The sequence below is a fragment of the Podarcis liolepis genome (assembly GCF_965112155.1).
Source record: "Podarcis liolepis genome assembly, chromosome: 7".
Lineage (NCBI taxonomy): Eukaryota > Metazoa > Chordata > Lepidosauria > Squamata > Lacertidae > Podarcis > Podarcis liolepis.
The window spans coordinates 18,838,632-18,857,576 of NC_139561.1; the positions used below are offsets into that span (position 1 = coordinate 18,838,632).

At 47.4% G+C, this 18,945-nt stretch overlaps 1 protein-coding gene across 12 annotated transcripts in view; it reads right to left on the minus strand.

Annotated features, from left to right (window-relative positions):
• PEX14 (peroxisomal biogenesis factor 14) overlaps positions 1–18,945 on the minus strand; it is a 144,656-nt gene that overhangs the window by 74,452 nt on the left and 51,259 nt on the right. For all 12 annotated transcript variants that reach the window (XM_083513192.1, XM_083513190.1, XM_083513196.1 and 9 more), the window contains exon 3: positions 12,211–12,295. In XM_083513192.1, coding sequence (XP_083369318.1) covers positions 12,211–12,295 — 85 coding nt within the window. The remainder of the gene's footprint in view (positions 1–12,210; positions 12,296–18,945) is intronic.

The window sequence follows — 18,945 nt, forward strand, 5'->3', positions numbered from 1 at the left end:
AGTTTGTTAAGGGCACTGAAGAGTTGGTGGTGGTGCCCCGCCTCCCCCGTTTCCCCCAACAGAGCTACAGTCCCCTGGAGTTCCCTGGGAGGAAGGACTGATTGTTAAGACACTCTGGGAAACATAACTCTGTGAGGGAAGCAGCAGTCTCCAGCAACACCCTTAACAAACTACAGCTCCCAGGATTCTTTGGGGGGAGCTGTAACTATTTAAAGAAGTACAGTGGTGCCCCGCAAGACGAATGCGTCGCAAGACGGAAAACCCGCTAGACGAAAGGGTTTTCCGTTTTGGAGGTGCTTCGCAAAACGAATTTCCTATGGGCTTGCTTTGCAAGACGACAATGCCTTGCGAGTTCCTGCGGGGTTCCCCCCTTTTTTTCTAAGCCGCTAAGCCGCTTATCAGCTGATCCGATCAGCAGATAAGCCGCTAAAAGCCGCTAATAGCGCTAATCCGCTAATCCGTCAATGGGCTTGCTTCGCAAGACGAAAAAACCGCTAGACGAAGAGAATCACAGAACAGATTCTTTTTGTCTTGCGAGGCACCACTGTATGACAGAGCTTTAAATGTAAGTTGCAGATATAGCCTTAGACATGGTGGTCTGGATGGACTACACCTTGGAAGTGGTCACTATTATTCCTTTAAAATATGGGGGAGGTCCTGTCTGTTGAAGTGGTATAATAGTGCTTTAAAGCAGGGGTCAGCAACCTTTTTCAGCTGTGGGCCGGTCCACCGTCCCTCAGACCATGTGGTGGGCCGGACTATATGGGGGGGGGGAATGAATGAATTCCTATGCCCCCAAAATAACCCAGAGATGCATTTCAAATAAAAGCAAACATTCTACTCATGTAAAAACACCAGGCAGGCCCCACAAATAACCCAGAGATGCATTTTAAATAAAAGGACACTTTCTACTCATGTAAAAACAGGCTGATTCTGAGACTGTCCACGGGCCAGATTGAGAAGGCGATTGGGTCGCATCCGGCCCACGGGCCTTAGGTTGCCTACCCCTGCTTTAAAGAGTGCACCCCTGGTTTAAACAGTCTCGGTGCAGAATTTTATTTAATTTTTTTCTGGAAAGGGGGCATACTAGGTAAGAGAGATGGGATCGAATTGGAAAGGGGCAAGCGAGGAGAGATTAAGTAAAAATGAGAGCCTGTGTGGTGTAGTGATTAGCGTTTCAGACTAGGACCTGGGAGACCAGGGTTCAAATCCCCACTTGGCCATGAAGCTCTCTCTAGGCCAATCCTAACCTACCTCACAGGGTTGTTGTGGGGATTAAATGAGGAGGAGGAGAACCATATATGCCACCTTGAGCTCCTTGGAGGAAAGGGTGGGATATGAATACAGCAAATAAAAAATAAAAGAGAAGGGTGTGTGGCCACAATCCATCAGTTGCAAATGCCACTGTTTTAGGCAAGGGGGGGGCAAAGCATTGGGTGGATTTCTTCATCATGGAAATGGCGGTAAAAATTTCTGAGGCGCTGCTGTGGCCAGACGAAAGAGAGCCTCTCTCTATCCCTGCTTGTGCTGTAAAAATCAGCTAGGCCTCTTACCCAGTGAATTGCACCTCTAAATGGCTCAGGGAGAGAGAAAGAGGGGGGGAAGAGTTGTGGGGCACGGCCAAAGCACAGAGAGCGAGCGAGCGAGCACAAGGCTATTATGGTTAATGTGACTCGTACCCTCTGTTATGGAAGAAATAAATGTACATTTAGAGGTTGTCAGGTCTGCGCTCTCCTCTCCCACTCAATAGATGCTTTGCAACATCATTAAAATAGCAAGCGGCTGCCCCTTACGGTGCTCTTTCCGGAGGCCCCCTCCCTGAAAACACACACACACACAGAGAGAGAGAGAGAGAGAGAGAGAGAACCCAAAGAAAGGAATGCTGAGATTTGAATCTTTTTTGACAGGAAGTTGCGGAGAGCACTTATCAAACCCCATTGGAAAACATTACTTAAGAGGAACATGCTAAGTTAGCTCTGCTTCCAGCACTGTGCCCCTTCTTCTTTTTTAATTCATCTATTGTTTCTCAGAGATGAACCAATATATTTTCCAGGGGAAAAACGCACTGACACAGTTTCAAAACTGGCAGTCCTGTGTTCAGCGGTGACACAAGGCACATCCCGAAACGGAGGCAATAGAGCCCAGCTAGCTCACTAAGAGAGGAGGAAAAGCAGGAACAGAACAAATAACAACACAGGAAGGGCTCTGCTAGATCAGACGAATGGGGTCATCCAGTCCGACATCCTGTTCTCACTGGATGCCTCTGGGAAACCAGCAAGTAGGATTCAAGTACAAGAGCGTTCTCCCCTCCTGAGGTTTCCAGCGACTTGGTGTTCAGAAGCATTGCTGCCTCTGACTGTGGAGGCAGAGTAGAGCCATCATGGCCAGCAGCAATGGGCAGCTTTGTCTTCCATTAATTTGTCCAACCCTCTTCAAACGCCATCACTGCCTCCTGTGGGAGGGAGTTTTATAGTTCAACCACGTGCTGCGTGAAGCAGCACTTTCTTTTATCTGTCCTGAAACTTCCAGCACTCAGCTTCATTGGATTTAAGTGTGGAAGCACCAAGGGGTTGGTTAAGGTGGGGTTGAAGTTCATGTGAACGACACAGGCAAGATGCTCTCTCCTGAAGGAATGGTTACTGGCCAATACCTGCCTTCCTGGCTGAATGCATTAGGGCTCTCTGTTATGGCACAGCTACATGTATCCCCTTGGCTCAAAGGTAACCCCCAAAAGCTATGTATTTCATAGCCAGGTTTGGCTAAAGCAAGCCATGGTGAGATTGATGTCCGCGGGGGCAGGGGGGGGAGAGAGTGTGATGAATAATAGGCCCAGGCGCAGGAGTGTCAGGTGATGGATATGCAGATGTGAGGCTGGCAAGACAGAGAGATGGCCTTTCAGAACAGATGGATGAGGATTCTCGATCAATTTCAGAAAACAGGAATAAATAAACCTAGGCGCCCGCTATAATCTCTGCATCTCTATTTGCACTGCTAAGGCAGTAGGTGGTTACCAGCTCCTCTTATTATGAGTAGGAAAGGTTAACAAGAGTGGGCTGTTGGCTAAGAGTTTGGTCTTCCACAATGGCAGATCACATCAGATCGGTTTGGAACTCTTACAAGTTTGTCCGCAGTGGTGAAAATGTGCTCTCCTATCAAAATAAATATTTTAATTCCACTGTCAAGAGGCAGCAGGCCTCCAAATACCAGTTGCTGGGGATTACAAGTGGGGATAGTTGCTGCTGCAGCCAGGTCCTGCTTTCAGACTTCCCCTTAGGGCAGGGGTCTGCAACCCGCGGCTCCGGAGCCGCATGTGGCTCTTTTACACCTTTGCTGTGGCTCCGGGGCGGATACTAGCGAGGGGAGGAGGCGCATTGTGTGCCCCGACACTCGCCACTGTGGCGGGCGCTGTACTGGCTGTGACGTCGCATGGGGGCGGTGCGTGCGTTAGTCACGCACCGTACCGATGTCACCTTCCCACCCGCTGTCAGATCGCGGCTCCGGAGATATATTTGTTTTAAATGTCGCAATGGTTTTGCGGCTCCCAGTTTTTCCCCCCTTCAGAAACAGGTCCAAGTGGCTCTTTTTGTCTTAAAGGTTGCAGACCCCTGCCTTAGGGCATCTTGGTTGGCCACTCAGAAGAATATGCACAATTTCTGCTAAACATATGCCACATGTGTACTTTGCATTTAAAGCAGTAATCATACCATATACCTGGGTGGAAAGCCTTAAGAAATGCTTAAGGACTAGGAACTTGGCATGGCAAATTTGGAAAGGAAGTTGCATGCCAGCTCTGCACAGCAGGGCTGTGACTGTCTTTGCTAACAGAACCACCTGCGCTGTAATGTCTCCACAGTACAGATTACAGTGAGATTTGCCCTTTGCTATGCAAAAAAAAAAAGGAGGGGGAATTGCTTGAACCTCACTGCGACACTTCTGAAAAATTAATTACGAAGCCGAAGGAGAAAATTAATTTTAGAAACGCGGGAGGTTACTTTCTCCCCCTCCCACACTTTCTTAATTCTCCTCCCTCTCTTCCTCCACCCCCTGCGGACGTCCTCCTGGAAAGCCAGGGAGCAAACCTCGTTGTTTTCATTCCCCATCCTAAGGGGGTGCAATCTGGGAGACGTCCAGTCGATAACCTGGCCATCAGAACAAGGTCTGTAATTAAAAGGTCAGTGACCTGGAAAGCTGGGGCCTCACTCTCAGGGCTTCTCAGTAATGATGGAGCTATTAAATTAAGGCGGTTATGAAATCAATGCTAAAAAAGCTTTCACGGTAACGAGCTTCCATTCAAGGACATGCAAACTGCCTCGTGAAATGGAGTTAAATTATGAAAAAGGGAAAAAAAAAGAAGTAATAGAGAGAAAGAGAGAAAGAAAGAGAGCGCTAAATTGAAATCTGTTCCTTTTCGGAAGCTTATTCACCTGCGACGGAAATCCATTTTTGGGTCTCCTGTGCAACAACAACAAAAAACAACCCTCAGAGGAGATCCAGGGATGGCGAAACGGTGGCTGCTCCAGGTGGACTCCAGCTCCCATCAGCCCCAGCCAGCATGGCCAGTGGTTGGAGAAAAGGGCAGCAGGACTCCTAGCCCTGATCTAAGATATCTGGCCAATTCAAGATCAGCGTGCCAGTAGCTTCATTCGTCTGTCCGTCTGTCTGTTCGTCTCTCTCTCTCTCTCTCTCTCTCTCTCTCTCTCTCTCACACACACACACACACACACACACACACACGAGCCACAAGTGTTTTTATGGACCTCTGTTGTGATTTATTTCATGCATGTAGTTAGGAACATAGAGACAATGAGATAGAGCACTGCTCTATCTAACTTGGTACTGTCTCTTCAGGATTTCAGGAAGGGCACATTGAAGATGGGACCTTCTGCATGAAAAGCCGTTGCTCTTCTGCTGAGCTACAACCCTTCCCATAAGACACAAGAGCAGAGGAAGTTGCCTTGCACTGAGTCAGACCACAACCTCCCGCCTCCATCAATGCCAGTGGCCCACCTAGCGCAGCATCCTGTTCACACAGTGGCCAACCAGATGCCTGCAGAAGCCAACAAGCAGGACGCGAGCACAAGAAGACTCTCCCCTCCAAATGGTATTCAGAAGCACTAATGCCTCAAACTGTGGAGAGGCAAGGAGTCCCCTGGGCCTAACCCTATTATCTTACTGTTTTTAGAATGAGGCCATGATCTGGCTAAAGTTTAAAGGGGGTAGGATTCTGTAGATTTCATACTGGGGAGCCACTACCTCTTACCTGCTCCTCAATAATTTGAGCGCTGTCCCATTGAACCGGAGCCTTCTGTAGGAATGTAATATAGGAAGAGCCCTGGCTGGATCAAGACAGATGGCCCATCGAGTCCAGCATCCTATTTTTATAGATGCGCCTATGGGAAACCTGCAAGTAGGACCCATGTGCAAGAACCCTATCCCCTCCTACAGCATCCAGGAACGAGAATTCAGAAGCATTACTACCTGGTAAGCATGGAGGCAGAGCATAGCCATCAGGCCTAGGAGCTGTCGAATAGCCTTCCCTCCTTCCATGAATTTGCCCAATCCTCTTTTAAAGCTGCCCAGCCTTCTGTGTTTTGCTGGACCTTCAAGTCACGCTATGGAAAAACAAAGCTGATTCGAGTACAGGGAAGGAAAAATAAAATAGGTGCTCGTTTCAATAGCAGGCTGCTCCGAGCAGGGTAAAGGTTTCCTTGGGATGCAAATCTGTGTCGAGTGGGGTGGGAATTAATTAAGGAGCCCGGCCAGCTGTATTCCCTCTCTCCCCTGGCGTGTGGCAGACAGGCTCCCGCTTTAGCCCTTCCTCGGCCTGTCGCCACCTTCAACGACTTAATGGCCTGACAATAGCTGCAAGAGACCCACAGGGGCAACCGAGTCCAGGGGAAGGCTTCCGGCCTCCCCACCTCCCTTTTTTCCGAGAGCTCTGCTCCCTCCTATGAAGCTTAGGCACCAAGGCAGATTAATGAAGGCGACGTCAACAAGGGCAAAGTTTCCTGTGACCTCCTACTCATCTCTCCAAATAAGAGCTTGTCACCCCGTTGGGAGCAGTTTGCTCAGCCTATTACGCAGACATGGCCAACAGCTCTTTCGGCCCAGCCAATGCCGTCGAGGTTCTAGATCAGAGGCCGTCTGAATTGAGCCTTTCAGAAATTATGTTTGAGGCAAAGCACCGCTGGGCGGATGGGTATGTGTGTGTTCCACTGCACTCATTTTAAATGTGGAATATGCACCAGCTGCTGCTAGCGAGTTCCCATTTACTGCTTGAAGCAGCAGGAAGGGTCACAGAACAGCAGTGTTGGAAGGGGTCCAAAGGGTCATCTAGCCCAACCCGCTGCAATGGAGGTCGTAAGCTCTGTGGTACAGCATCTGATTTGAATGCTGAAGGTCCCAGGTTCAATCCCCAGCATCTCCAGGTGGGGCTGGGGAAGATGCCCTGCCTGAAACCCTGCCACTGTCTGCCATAGAATCACAGAATTGTAGAGTTGGAAGGGACCCCATGGGTCATCTAGTCCAACCCCCTGCAAATGCAGGAATCTCAGCTAAAGCATCCATTACAGATGCCCATCCAACCTCTGCTTAAAAACCTCCAAGGAAGGAGAGTCCACAACCTTCCAAGGGAGTCCATTCCACTGTCTAACATCTCTTATTGTCAGAATGTTTTTCCTCATGTTTAGTCGGAATCTTCCTTCTTGTCCCTTGAAGCCATTGGTTCAAGCCCTATCCTCCAGAGCAGCCAAAAACAAGCTTGCCCCATCTCACATGTAACAGCCCTTGATATATTTGAATATGGCTATCATATCTCCTCTCAGTCTCCTCTTTCCCAGGCTAAGCAGACCCAGATCCTTCAACCGTTCCTCATAAGGCTTGGTTTCCAGACCCCTGATCATCTTGGTCGCTCTCCTCTGCACACGTTCCAGCTAGTCAACATCCTACTTAAATTGTGGTGTCCAGAATTGGACACAGTATTCCAGGTGTGGTCTGACCAAGGCAGAATAGAGTGGGACTATTACGTCCCTTGATCTGCACACTAGACTTCTGTTGATGCAGCCTAGAATAGCATAAGCTTTGTTGAATGCTGCATCACACTGTTGACTCACATTGCTGCAGATAAAGTTGAGCTAGATGGACCAATGGCCTGACTTCCTATGTCTTGTTCTCCCAAGATCTGTCAATGAAGGCAAATGGCAGAATCGGGTAGAGGCAGCCGGGGGGGGGGGCAGCGTGAATTTGATGAATAAGGCACTAGAGGGCTCAGAACCAGGACCTTAGCTCCTTGGTCTCTTTTCCAGTGGAACGAATCATAGGCCATTTCCATAAGGTGTCTGGACAGAGAAGCGTACCATCCTCCTGATCCTAGAAATGGCTCCAGTTCCGAGCTCCAGTTAGCCTGCACAGGAGCCTTGTGCCCAAAAGCAGCCATTGTTCATGCCAGCAGGGGAGATTGTTCCACAAGTGAGGAGACACCACCAAAAAGGCCCTTTTTCTGGATCCCATGTGGCCATCACTCAGTGATGGTAGATTTCACATCATGCGAAAGACACTACAAATCCATATATCCCTGCCCACTTAAGCAGCACCTTTCAGGATATAAAGAACACCAACCTTTTTTGTGGTCCTGCTTTATACCTATGTTTGCCATTACCAGGGATTATGATGATGATGATGCCTTGCGAAAAATTAACAGCAACTAAACAGAAAGGAGGGTGAAGAAACAGAGGGCTGTATCCAGTGCTGGCCCTACTCAGAGAAGACCCAGATAAATAAATGGACATTGCTAATTTAGCCTCATTCATTTCAATGGGTCTACTCTGGTCGGAACTGAGCTGGATGCAACCCAGCTGCATCAAAGAAGGTTGCTGAGTTTATGCATTATTTTTTTTTTCCACTTTGGTAATCATTAGCCAAGTAATTCATTAGAAGCTTTAATCGGGTCACCGTCTCTCTTTTCAGGCCTCCTCTTGCAGACGCCGCCAAGCTGCTTGCCACCCCCCCTTTTAAAAAAAATTTCCCCAATCTCCACTTCTCCCAGTCAGGGATTTATTAAAATTAAACAGATTAGATGGAACTTCAGATACTAAAAATTCTGCTTTGCGAAGCTGGAGGTTGGGGGTGGCTGGGGGGAGAGGCACGTGGCGCAAAACACCCAAGACATTTGTCTCTAAATTGCTCTAAATACATTTTGCAAATGAATTCTTAACTCTTGTCTGTGTTGAGAGGGGAACAAGCAGGGCGGGAGGGGGGAGATGGGGTTGGTCTGGGTGGGGAGAAACACAAGGAAGAAACTGGTCACTTCAGCAATATGTACTGGCGGTTTATAATATCACAAGATATCCTGGGGTACGGTTGTGTTTGAGGTGGGGAGAGGCAGGGAGGGCGGGAGGTGCTAAGTATCGCTTTGCAACTATAGATTTCATATCAGGTTACCGTGGGTAATCAGCACAGCTTTTAGGCTCAGCTTTCCCGTGCTTCATTGCTTCGATGATAGAGCTGAAATCCCAAAGCTTTTATGATTAATTACTCCCCGTAGGTCCACATATTTCAAGCGGGGTGGGGGGGGGAGGACGACACAGAGAGAAAGAGTGAAAGAGAAAGAACCTGTACTGCAAGAGATCAGACCCGGAAGGGAAGACTTCTGACAGCCGGGAACAGCCGAGAGGGGAGAGCCCCAACAGTTGACATTCCTCGGCGTTACTGCCCTGACCGGAGGCACTGTAATTCAGTGCTTCCAAAAAGAAAGAAAGAAATACCCCGGTTTTTGAAATGCAAACAAAGCAAATTGTGGACACGTGGGCGATTTGTACAAGTTCACTGCATGTCTGTCTGTGCAGGAGTATTCCAAGAAAGGCTAAGAACACTTACAACCCACTGAGAAAAAGAAAGAAAGAAAGAAAGAAAGAAAGAAAGAAAGAAAGAAAGAAAGAAAGAAAGAAAAGAGGCAAACAAACATTTTATAGACATAAATAGGAATGGGCTTCCATGACCCTGGATTATTTTCATCACCTGGGGAATTTTTCCCCGTGGCACTGCACCTGACAGAATAGCACAGGGCGGTGTCCCAAAAAGTGGGCATTTTAATTATTTTGCATTTAGATCCTACCTTTCCTCCAAGGAGCAGAAAGGTGGCAGACGTGGTTCCTCTCCTCCTCTTTTTATCCTCTCAACAACCCTATGAAGTGGGTTAGGCTGAGAGACTGCTACTGTGGCCAAAGTCACACCCATGGCTGAACAGGGATTTGAACCCTGGTCTCCGAAGTCATAGTCTGACACTCTAACCACTACACCACACTGGCTCTCTTCCTGCCACTGATGCCTTTTTTTCTCCCATACAATTAAGCATCCACCATCAGTTGCTTCAGACGTCTTGGAAAGACCTACCTTCTTGCCCACTAGATCTTTGTTATTACTAGATATGAACAGAAGAAGAGCCCTGCTGGATCAAGCCAAAAGATTGGAGTGTGTACTATGTATTTTTATATCGCTGTATTTTATTCTGGTTGTAAATTGCTTCGGGACTTTTCACTGTTGGAAGGCAAACATAACTCCAGTAAACCTGACCTAACCTTCTGCATCCAGTTCCTGGGGACTGTACTTTTTTTCTTTGTTTGTTTACCGAAGCACACAATTGTGTGAGCCCCCACCTGCTGCATGAGGTAGTACAAGCCCTGACAGAGGCTCATCACCTCAACAGAGAACTATTTCCGAAGCACGCCTAACTCCCTACAGGATGATGTTTCAGGAGAGGGTTGGTAGGTATGGGAGGGAGGGAGAATCTGGGATTTTTGAAGGGAAAGAAATATGATATGGGGATAGATAGATGGGTCTGTAATATACCAGAGCTAAAGCCCTAAAGCCAACAGGATGTGCTAAGAACAGAGCAGAACAGCTGATGTTCTTTTCCTTCCATTCTGCTTTGTCTCACAAAACCTGCCAGCTAGTTTTCTTTTATGACCATACGGGCTAGAAACTTGCTTTCCTTTTTAAGGATTTAAAAACTGTGGGCTCAGGACAAAAAGGAACAAATCAAGGCCCTAGTTCAGCAACCTGAATCCAAACAAAACCAGAACAAAACTCTCTGCTCTTCAGCTGACAGCTTTAGATCATCACTAACCCAGAAGCTTTTAAAAAAAAAGACGCTGTCCTTTCCTTTAAGATAAAGGCAGCAGAAATGTTGCAGGCCCACAGAACAAGAAACTTCCGTCTGCTGAAAACAATGCTGGATTTATCAAGATGTGGGCTCTCCTTTCCTCCTGAAAGGGCTTGGCAGTCAATCGCTTGCCCTTTCAAGGCCTTGAAAGGCTGGGTGACCCCAAATTTAACCTTAACTCGACCTCGCTTTCACTGACTGCGGCCCATAACCTTCTCTGCTCAGCCCGGCCATTCTCTGAAGCGGTTGACCGTTTCACCTGCAGCTGGCCGACCAGCATCAAATACCACTGGCAGAAGCCAGGACGGACCAAAGAGCCTGTGAACGCTAAAATCCTCCTTCCTTCCGAGAGGCTACAGGTTCAGAAGTTTGCAACACCAGCCCCGCTCTGCTGCCACAGTGCTTCATCTTGCTGGCAGCTTCGTTCCCCTCCCCATTTGGAAAACGTGAGGCTCGTCCTCAAGACTTATGGGTAGATGCTGCAAGAACGGTGAGGGTCTTTCACTAAAAGGGTAGCTGCTGGATCAGGTATGGGGGATAGGGGGATTCAACTAGGATTTAAATACGAATCTACGCGCCACCTAGTTTTTGTGATTGTAAGTTGTTCTGAACTGCTTTGAAGAATGTGTTTTAATTGCTGTATCTTTGCTTGAGAAAAGCAGAAGAACAGCTCTGCTGGATCAGGCCAGTGCTCCATCTGGTCCAGCATCCTGCTCTCAGTGTGGACCACCAGAAGGCTATGCAAGCAGGATTCGAGCATAAGGGCACTCTCCCGCTCCTGTGGTTTCCAGCAACTGGTATTTAGAATCATTGCTGGATCCGGCCATGGACGCAAAGAAAAGCTATTGTGGCTAGCAGCAACTGACAGCCTCCTCCTCCTCCATGAATTTGTCAATGGAGTGGGGATGTAACTGGGTGTTTGCAGACATTTTCAATAGGTTTCAGTTATATGCAATTCCACCGACACACACGGTGCCTCAGAACATAACCCCCATGTAAATGGGGGGCTGCCTGTAATAATAATTTTATTACCGTACTTGCACCCTGCCTTCTGAGTGGGTGTACAAAAATCTCATTATGTGAACAAAATGCAGCAGTTAGGTGGTAGTGTGCATTTATTAGTAAAAATAGCTTATTTAGAAAAAATAATATTAAATTAAAATTCATATTTTAAAAAAAATCATATTCACATTAGGGGTAATTGCTTGCAAAGATGTGGGTCATCAGACAAAAACTGCATATGAGTAAAGTGTCCATTAGGAGAAATATGCGCTGAAATGCTGGTGAATTTTCATCAGGACTTTAAGCAAACAAAACACCTTCACTTACTGATGCAGAAATGAAATGAACTTAAGACAGGAAAAACGAGAAAGGGCCAGAATCGTCCGTCCCTAATGGGAGACACAGCGTCATCTGAGTGCTTGACACAGCACAACAGGGGGGTTAGGGGGCTGGGCCAAATGTGACCGCTTCTTGGGTTTCTTGTTCATAAGCTTCGTCAGTAAGTATCTACAATGCACAACCCACCCAGCCCCCAGCCCCATGTTTCACATGTTACTTTATTACGGAGTAATTTGGTGGAATGCAGAAACACACAGGAGCATTGTAGCCAATGCTGGCTACTCAGAGTAGACCCACTGAACTGAACGCCCATAGCTAGCTTATTTATTTATCACAAGACCTGTCTCTTGCTTGATTGTAACGAAACCTCAAAGCGGTTTACAAACTTAGGTCCCTTGATTATAGTGGGTCGACTTGAATTAGTGCTGGATTCAACCCAGAATTCCCAGGATAAGACAAACTGAACAATGCAGACTTTCCTTTTGTGCTTCTTTCAACAGTCTGTATCCCTAACATAGAATGTACTCCACAGACGGTATCGCTTTGTCCTTTCTGTCGTATGGTTGTACTTATTTTCCCTTTCTCCTTATTGAAAAATAATAAAATATTTATTTTGATAAAGACTTGTGGGTTGGTACATGCAGAAACGCTTCTGGAGTTAAGAGCAGGGAGGTGAGGAGAAAAGAAGGGAATGTCATGATCCACCATACCTTTTTTCTTGAGAAAAGATCTTCTGGTTGCAAGTGGACTTTGGCGGACTCGAGGGTTCTGCAGAAACTTCACCGCTGTTGCAATCTGTGGCAGGAGGGAAGAGAAAAGGAGAAAACGCTTTTTAAAAGTTAGGGACTATCAGAATTCAGATTCTGAGCAAGGCATCAAAAGCTAGTAGAATGCAAGCTGAACAGAGAAATTGCCTTTGAAGCAGGAAGAAATATTACAGATAACTTGGAATCCCTATGGTTGTACTCTTGAGTCCTACTCAGAGCAGTTTTATAAAAATAAATGGACATGACTAACTTTAGGTCCATTGACTGCAGTGGGCCTACTTTGAGGAGGACACACACTCATTTTGTTCCTTCCAGAAGCTGTTGGTTGGGCACAACTGTTGTACAATATTCCATTTTGTATAATTTGTATCTTTTCAAATACTCAATGACGCCATGATATTGCTTTGCTTGCATTCTAACACTGCCCTGTTTGCACATCACACAAAACCATGGCTTTAAAGCAAACCATGGTTTCATGTGAACGAGCAGCATGTTGGGGCACACTGCTCCCAGGGGGTCACCACAGCCCATGTTACTGGCTTGGGAGCCTTTGTTTCCTGGAAGCACTCTCCCCTCCTGGCAGGAACGAGACCCAGGTATTCTGTATTCCAACAGCGTCTACCTCTTTGGCTCAGTCTCAGCCCTCCAGTTAACCCCTGTCTGTATACCTTCCCCAGACATTCAACCTGGTCTTCCTATCTAAGCTGTGGGGCTCCTTCCTCTTGCTATGGTCTCCTCAGAGGGGATGGATGCTCAATTTAAATCAGAACCAATTATCCCTCAAACTATCCTATTCCCTATCTCAAATCAAGCCCTATCTCTCAAACTAAACCCTCTCTCACTCCAGCTCTTCCCCATCCCTATTCTTATCCAGTCCAGCTTCCTGTTCTTACACTTGGGATTGTTTTCAGACCACGCCCTGCTCCAAGCTCCCCCCCCCCAACTTGAGTGTTTTTCCTGGGCTGGTATGTGTTCCTGAACTATGCCAACACCTCTTGTTTGCCCAGATAGAGGACAGATAAGGTTGTGTGGATAAGTTATACCGTTGTACAGAACTAAAATTTACACTTGTCCTGGCCACTTTTTGCCTCTGGGCCTGCCAGCCACTTGCATCCGGCCCCCAGAAGCTTGCCCATAAGGGAATGTGGCTCTCAGAATGAAAACCCATCCCTCCCCTCCCCTTGGTTTAAAGTGGTACATGACCCAGGCATGTATGTTTAACTCAGTGGTTTTCAACCAGTTTGCCGTGGCACCCTAGGGTGCCTTGAATGATGGCCAAAGGTGCCGCAGGCAACACTGGGCACTGGGCTCTGTCCCTCTCTCTTCCGATACCCTTGTGTCTCTGCCTCCCAAAGGCTTGCACAGCTATTTATTGCAGCAGCCCTGGCTATAAGCTCCGCAGGTGAATGGGGCCTCTGGGGCTAGCCAGGGGGTGCTGGTTGCCAGGAGCTGAGGTAGCCTCGGAATAAGAAAGCAAGTGGGCGAGGGAGCCTAGCCACCCAGTCCGCCAGCTGTTGGGAATGGACAGATAAGTGCCAGGCCCCTGTGGGGCAGTGTGAGGAGGCACCTCTGCTTGCAGGGGGGGTGAAGCTCAGAGACCAAGGGTGGCAGAAATGGCTGCCCGGAGGACTCCCAAGGAGAGGGGAGAGGAGGCTGAGGGAACCCTCCACAAGGGAGGGTGTTCAAAAAAGGGTGAGAGGCTGCCAGCTGTGCAGGCATGGGGTGACATAGCTGGGCTCCTGAGCTCCACAGGGGTGCCTCAGAAAGAATGTCAAGGGAGCCGTGGACTCAAAAGGGGTGAAAACCTCTGGTTTAACTGATTGCTTAGTGGAAACAGACACCAGTAATGGGAGGAAGTTCCACAGGGTCAGTGCTGCCATGCTAAATGCCTGCTTCCAAGATTGTACAGAAAGGACCTCCTGACGAGATGGTATCTGCAGGGAAGCCCCTCCTGCGGAGAGCACTGATCGGGTGGGTTTATAAGGGGAGAGAGTCGATCGAGCGCCTGCCTTTCACCTGGTTTTCAAATATACATCTCAGGTCAGAGAGCAGAGTTTCTGATGGGTTCTAATGGCCCTTTCGAAATAATCTTGGTGCATTCCATCAATGTTGGATGTGTGTGCGTGTGCGTTTTATATATATATATATATACTTCCCCACCACCACCCCTTTTAAACTGCATCTCTTATTTCTTTAAATACATTAATCAGAGTAGTGTAGGCAAAACGGATCCATCGGACAATGCAATAAACATGAATTATCATCTATCCAACATGCATAATGGCTTAAAAAAACATAATAGCAGGTGTAGTTTAAATGATTAGTTATTACACCTGCGGTGGGTCTGATTCAATTGGGGAAAATCATCTTTAATAGGTTAAAAGGTTTAGATCACCCGGCTTCCCCCTTAAAGTGGCTGTAGAGAGGGTATGATGGAGTGCGCTGTCATTACTAATTCATTTAAGAAAAGCAAGGGGGGATACAGTAAAGAACAGCATAAATGAGCCAATCCAATTTAGACATCAGGTAAAGGCAGCGAAACACCTTTTTAAAAAGCATGATAAATGAATTTGGGAGGGAGATGAAATTCACATTTTTTTCCTCATTATTTTTTTAACGGGAAATTTGACCACCTCCCGGCATAGTTTGAGGGAAAGGGGGGTGGGGGTGGGAGGAGAAGGGAACCTCACTTTTTAAAGTTTAGCACTCCGTCGTTCCAAATCATAAAATAATACAGAGCCCACCCACCTTTCCCCCCCAGCACATAAAGTGCCACTTTGATCTTGTTTACACCCCTCTTGATCTGCCTCACTGGAAATGCCGGCGATAGGGAAATTGCACATTTAAACGGCGCGGGTATCGCTGCACCAGATGCAGGAAGGATAAACAGCACAAATTAATAACCTGGGGGTTGGCAGAGGTAGGGGGGAAATGTGCTGAACATGAAAGATGTCCGAGTAAGCAGACGCAGAGACGTGCCAACTTATCAAAAGCTACTTTGCCTTTATATTAATCACCTGTTCCCTTTTTGGAATGCTTTCGACAAGAGTTCACTCTCTCCGCTGCTGGGGAATGAGCAACGGTGCCTGCCAAAATGTTTTTAAGGACCTAATGTCAGAACTTAAGAAGTGTCCTGCAGGATCAGGTCAAAGCCCCATCAAGCCCATTATCTGGTTCTTCTGGTGGTCAGCCCAGTTGGGAGAAGTCAGAAAAGCAGGACAAGGGCAGAACAGGTTAGTGTGACTGATAGGTTTGTGCAGAGTTATTAGGCACTGTACAAAAATAAAAACAGGCCCTTGCTGTAAGACGTTAAGATCTTACAGGTTGCATATAAGAGCCCATCTGGATCAGACCTTCTGGGTGCAGAGCAGGTGCTCACCTACCAAGTTACATTCACAGGTTAAGTGGCTGAAATGAGAATGTGCTGGCCTAGACGGGTGTCTGGTTCGATCCACTCTGCTAGGGAAGAGCATTGGTTTTGCACAGAAAAGTTCCCTGCTTCAAACCCCAGCATCTCCAGACAGGGTTGGGAATGCCCCCTGCCTGAAATTCCAGAGTGCTGCTGCCAGGTAAGTCTGAGATCAGTGGACCAACACTCTTTGAGTTGGTAAAAGGATTGTCCTTGGTTGGAGCTCATGATTAGTGAGAAGAGAGCTTCGCCACGAGTCCTGGTTCAAACAACACGCTAAGTCACACCTTGGTTTTACTCAGCACAGTGGTGAAAATGTAAGGGCAACCTGCTGGATCAGGGCAACCACAGACCCCATTCAGCCTAGCGTCCTCTTCTCAATGTGGCCTACCAGATCCCTGTGCGAAGCCTGCAGGCTGGGCATGCACAACAGCACTGCAAATCCCAATTCAGACACAAAAATTCTTCCAAGGCTGTACAGAGAGTTCTGACAAACTGCTAGTTTTTCCAAGCAAAAAACTTTGCAGAAGTGTAACCTCTGTTCCAAGAAACTAACCAAACCACCTCTGCTAGAGGAAATCGACAGGAACGGTACTCTTCCCAGTGAGTCTCTGGCTACACACACACACACACACACACACACACACACACACAGGTTTTTTGCATTAGTATTTTTAAAGTGGTAGATACACTGCGACGGAGGAAGACGCAGCGGGCAAAAATCTACTTTTCAATAAAGCCATTCTATCAAAAAATGAAATCGCTCCATTAACGAGAGCTAAATTATTTAAAGGGCCTCCTCCATCATCTGTCTCATCTATTTGCTAAAGGTCTATTGATTGAAAATGACATTACAAAATTATAGCTAAGAAAGAAAGATTCTCTCCCTCCCTTCCCTCTCTTCTCTCTCACACACACATCTTTGCGAAAGATATCTGCAAAGTTGCTTCCTACAGCTTCAGCAAGTGTTATGTAATATCTCTAATTCCTCGGCACAATCATCAAGTTTCTAGGCATCTGGAAAACTGGGGACTGGGCTATGTGTGTGTAGTGACAGCTGAGGTAGAGTCAAAGGTGGTTGGTTTCTCTCAGCAGAGCCAATGGAGTGGCCCTGCTTCCCTTTCCTCCCTCTGTTCTGCAGCCTGATGGAAACCTGTGCTCTTGTCCAGGATAGATCTGAAGGAATGCCTCCCCGGTCTAATAATAATAATAATAATAATAATAATAATAATAATAATAATAATAATAATATTTATACCCCGCTCATCTGGCTGGGTTTCCCCAGCCACTCTGGGCGGCTTCCAACAAAACACTAAAATACAATAACCTATTAAACATTCAAAGCTTCCCTAAACAGGGCTGCCTTCAGATGTCTTCTAAAAGTTTGGTAGTTATTTTTCTTTTTGACATCTGGTGGGAGGGCATTCCACAGGGCAGGTGCCCCTACCGAGAAGGCCCTCTTCCTGGTTCCCTGTAACTTGGCTTCTCGCAGCGAGGGAACCGCCAGAAGGCCCTCAGCGCTGGACCTCAGTGTCCAAAGCAAGTCCTTCCTCCACTCCATTCTACTGGCACCTAATATTACCCCATAAGGGGCATGCGGGCAACACTGGCACTGGACATACTCAGTTCTTTACAGTGTTCGTGCAAAAACCTAGATTCTGAGAACTGTAGAGTTAGAAAGGACCCCGAGGGTCATCTAGTCCAACCCGCTGCAAGGCAGGAATCTCAACGCGCAGTTCTCCCCATCCAATTTGAAACCATACCAGACCCTGCTTAGCTTTGCAAATGTGCTAGCAGTTTTGTTGCCGTAGCACTAGGAGTATTGAATTAAAAATAGAGCGATGTTTAACTGAAGATGAAACTTTTCGTCACCAAGTCTGGCCACTGTGATTCATCCACGGTAACCTCAAGGCCAGACTGCTGTAATGTGCTCTAGGTGGGGCACAAAACTACTGAGCTAGATGGCTGGCCGGCAGCTTCTCGTTTCCTATGAAACCTGTTTCTTTTGCAGTTTGCAACCCCCTCCCGATGCTCACTAGGACAGCCTGTCGCCAGCCTCTCAGCCTCAACCTACCTCACAGGGTTGTTGTGGAGGTAAGAAGGGTTCAATCCCCAATGGCATCGCCAGGCAGGGCTGGAGGGGATGCCTGCCTAAAACCTGCCAGTCAGTGTAGACAGTATTGAGTTAGGTGGACCACAGTCTGATTTGGTAAAAGGCAGCTTCCTCTGTTTTAAGGAAAGCAGTAGGGCATCTGCTTTGCCTGAAGGAGGTCTGTAACCAAGAAGAGCCACTGCCAGCCAGGGTTAGACAGTACTGATCTACATGGACCAATGGTCCTCCAAACCTTGCAAGAAAGCTCTTGGTTGTTTGAACGTATCTGTATGCATTTCGAGAAAATGCACATTTTAAAAACATATTTAGATGCATTTCCCCCCCCCCCCTCGTTTGTATTTCTCCTTCTTAAACGCAGAAGAAATGAGGAGGAATGGTGGGCGACCACCTGCGAAAGCAGAGCTGGTTGGAAACAGACAGACTCACCCATTTCTGTGTAAAACAGGCATCTGACCCAAAATCAAACTCTTTGCTTCTTAAGCCTGGCATTAGGACGAAGGAAGAGGACGGTCCCCCAACCCACCCACCCCTTTAGAGCAGGGGAGAAAGAAAGTGCTGTGTTTTAAGTAAAAGACAGTGGGGGGTGGAAAGGAGAAGGAACATCCGTACTCTTGTCAGGACCAGCTTGACAAATACGGTCATCAGTGGCACATGGAAGTAGTTGCAAAGCAGCTGTTAATCAGGGAAACACATCGCAGAACGCTGATGCCAGCACTCGTGAAAAAATGCAAGAGGCTAATTATGAAGCTATATATCTCGCTAAGGAGGCACCATTCCTGGAGATTCCAGATCAAGCTTTCAAAGAGCGAGGATCTTGGGCTGGGTGTGCATTTTATGCACACACACAAAAAGCCTTCCTGATAACCCCGCAAGCTTGCCTCATAGGAATCTGCCTTCTTCCTTAAGTCAAGATTGCTGGTACATTCACCTCTACACTGACTGCCAGCAGTTGAATTGAGGAGCAAAGCCAACGCTCTACCACTGAGCAGCACCCTTCCCATAAAACTTGGGAACGTGGTAAGCTGCCTTATACTGAGCCGGACCATGGCCCACCTAGCTCAGTACTGTCTACACTAACTGGCAGCAGCTCTTTATGGTTTTACGCAGGAGTCTGTTCCAGCCGTATCTGGAGATGCTGAAGCTGGGATCTTCAGCA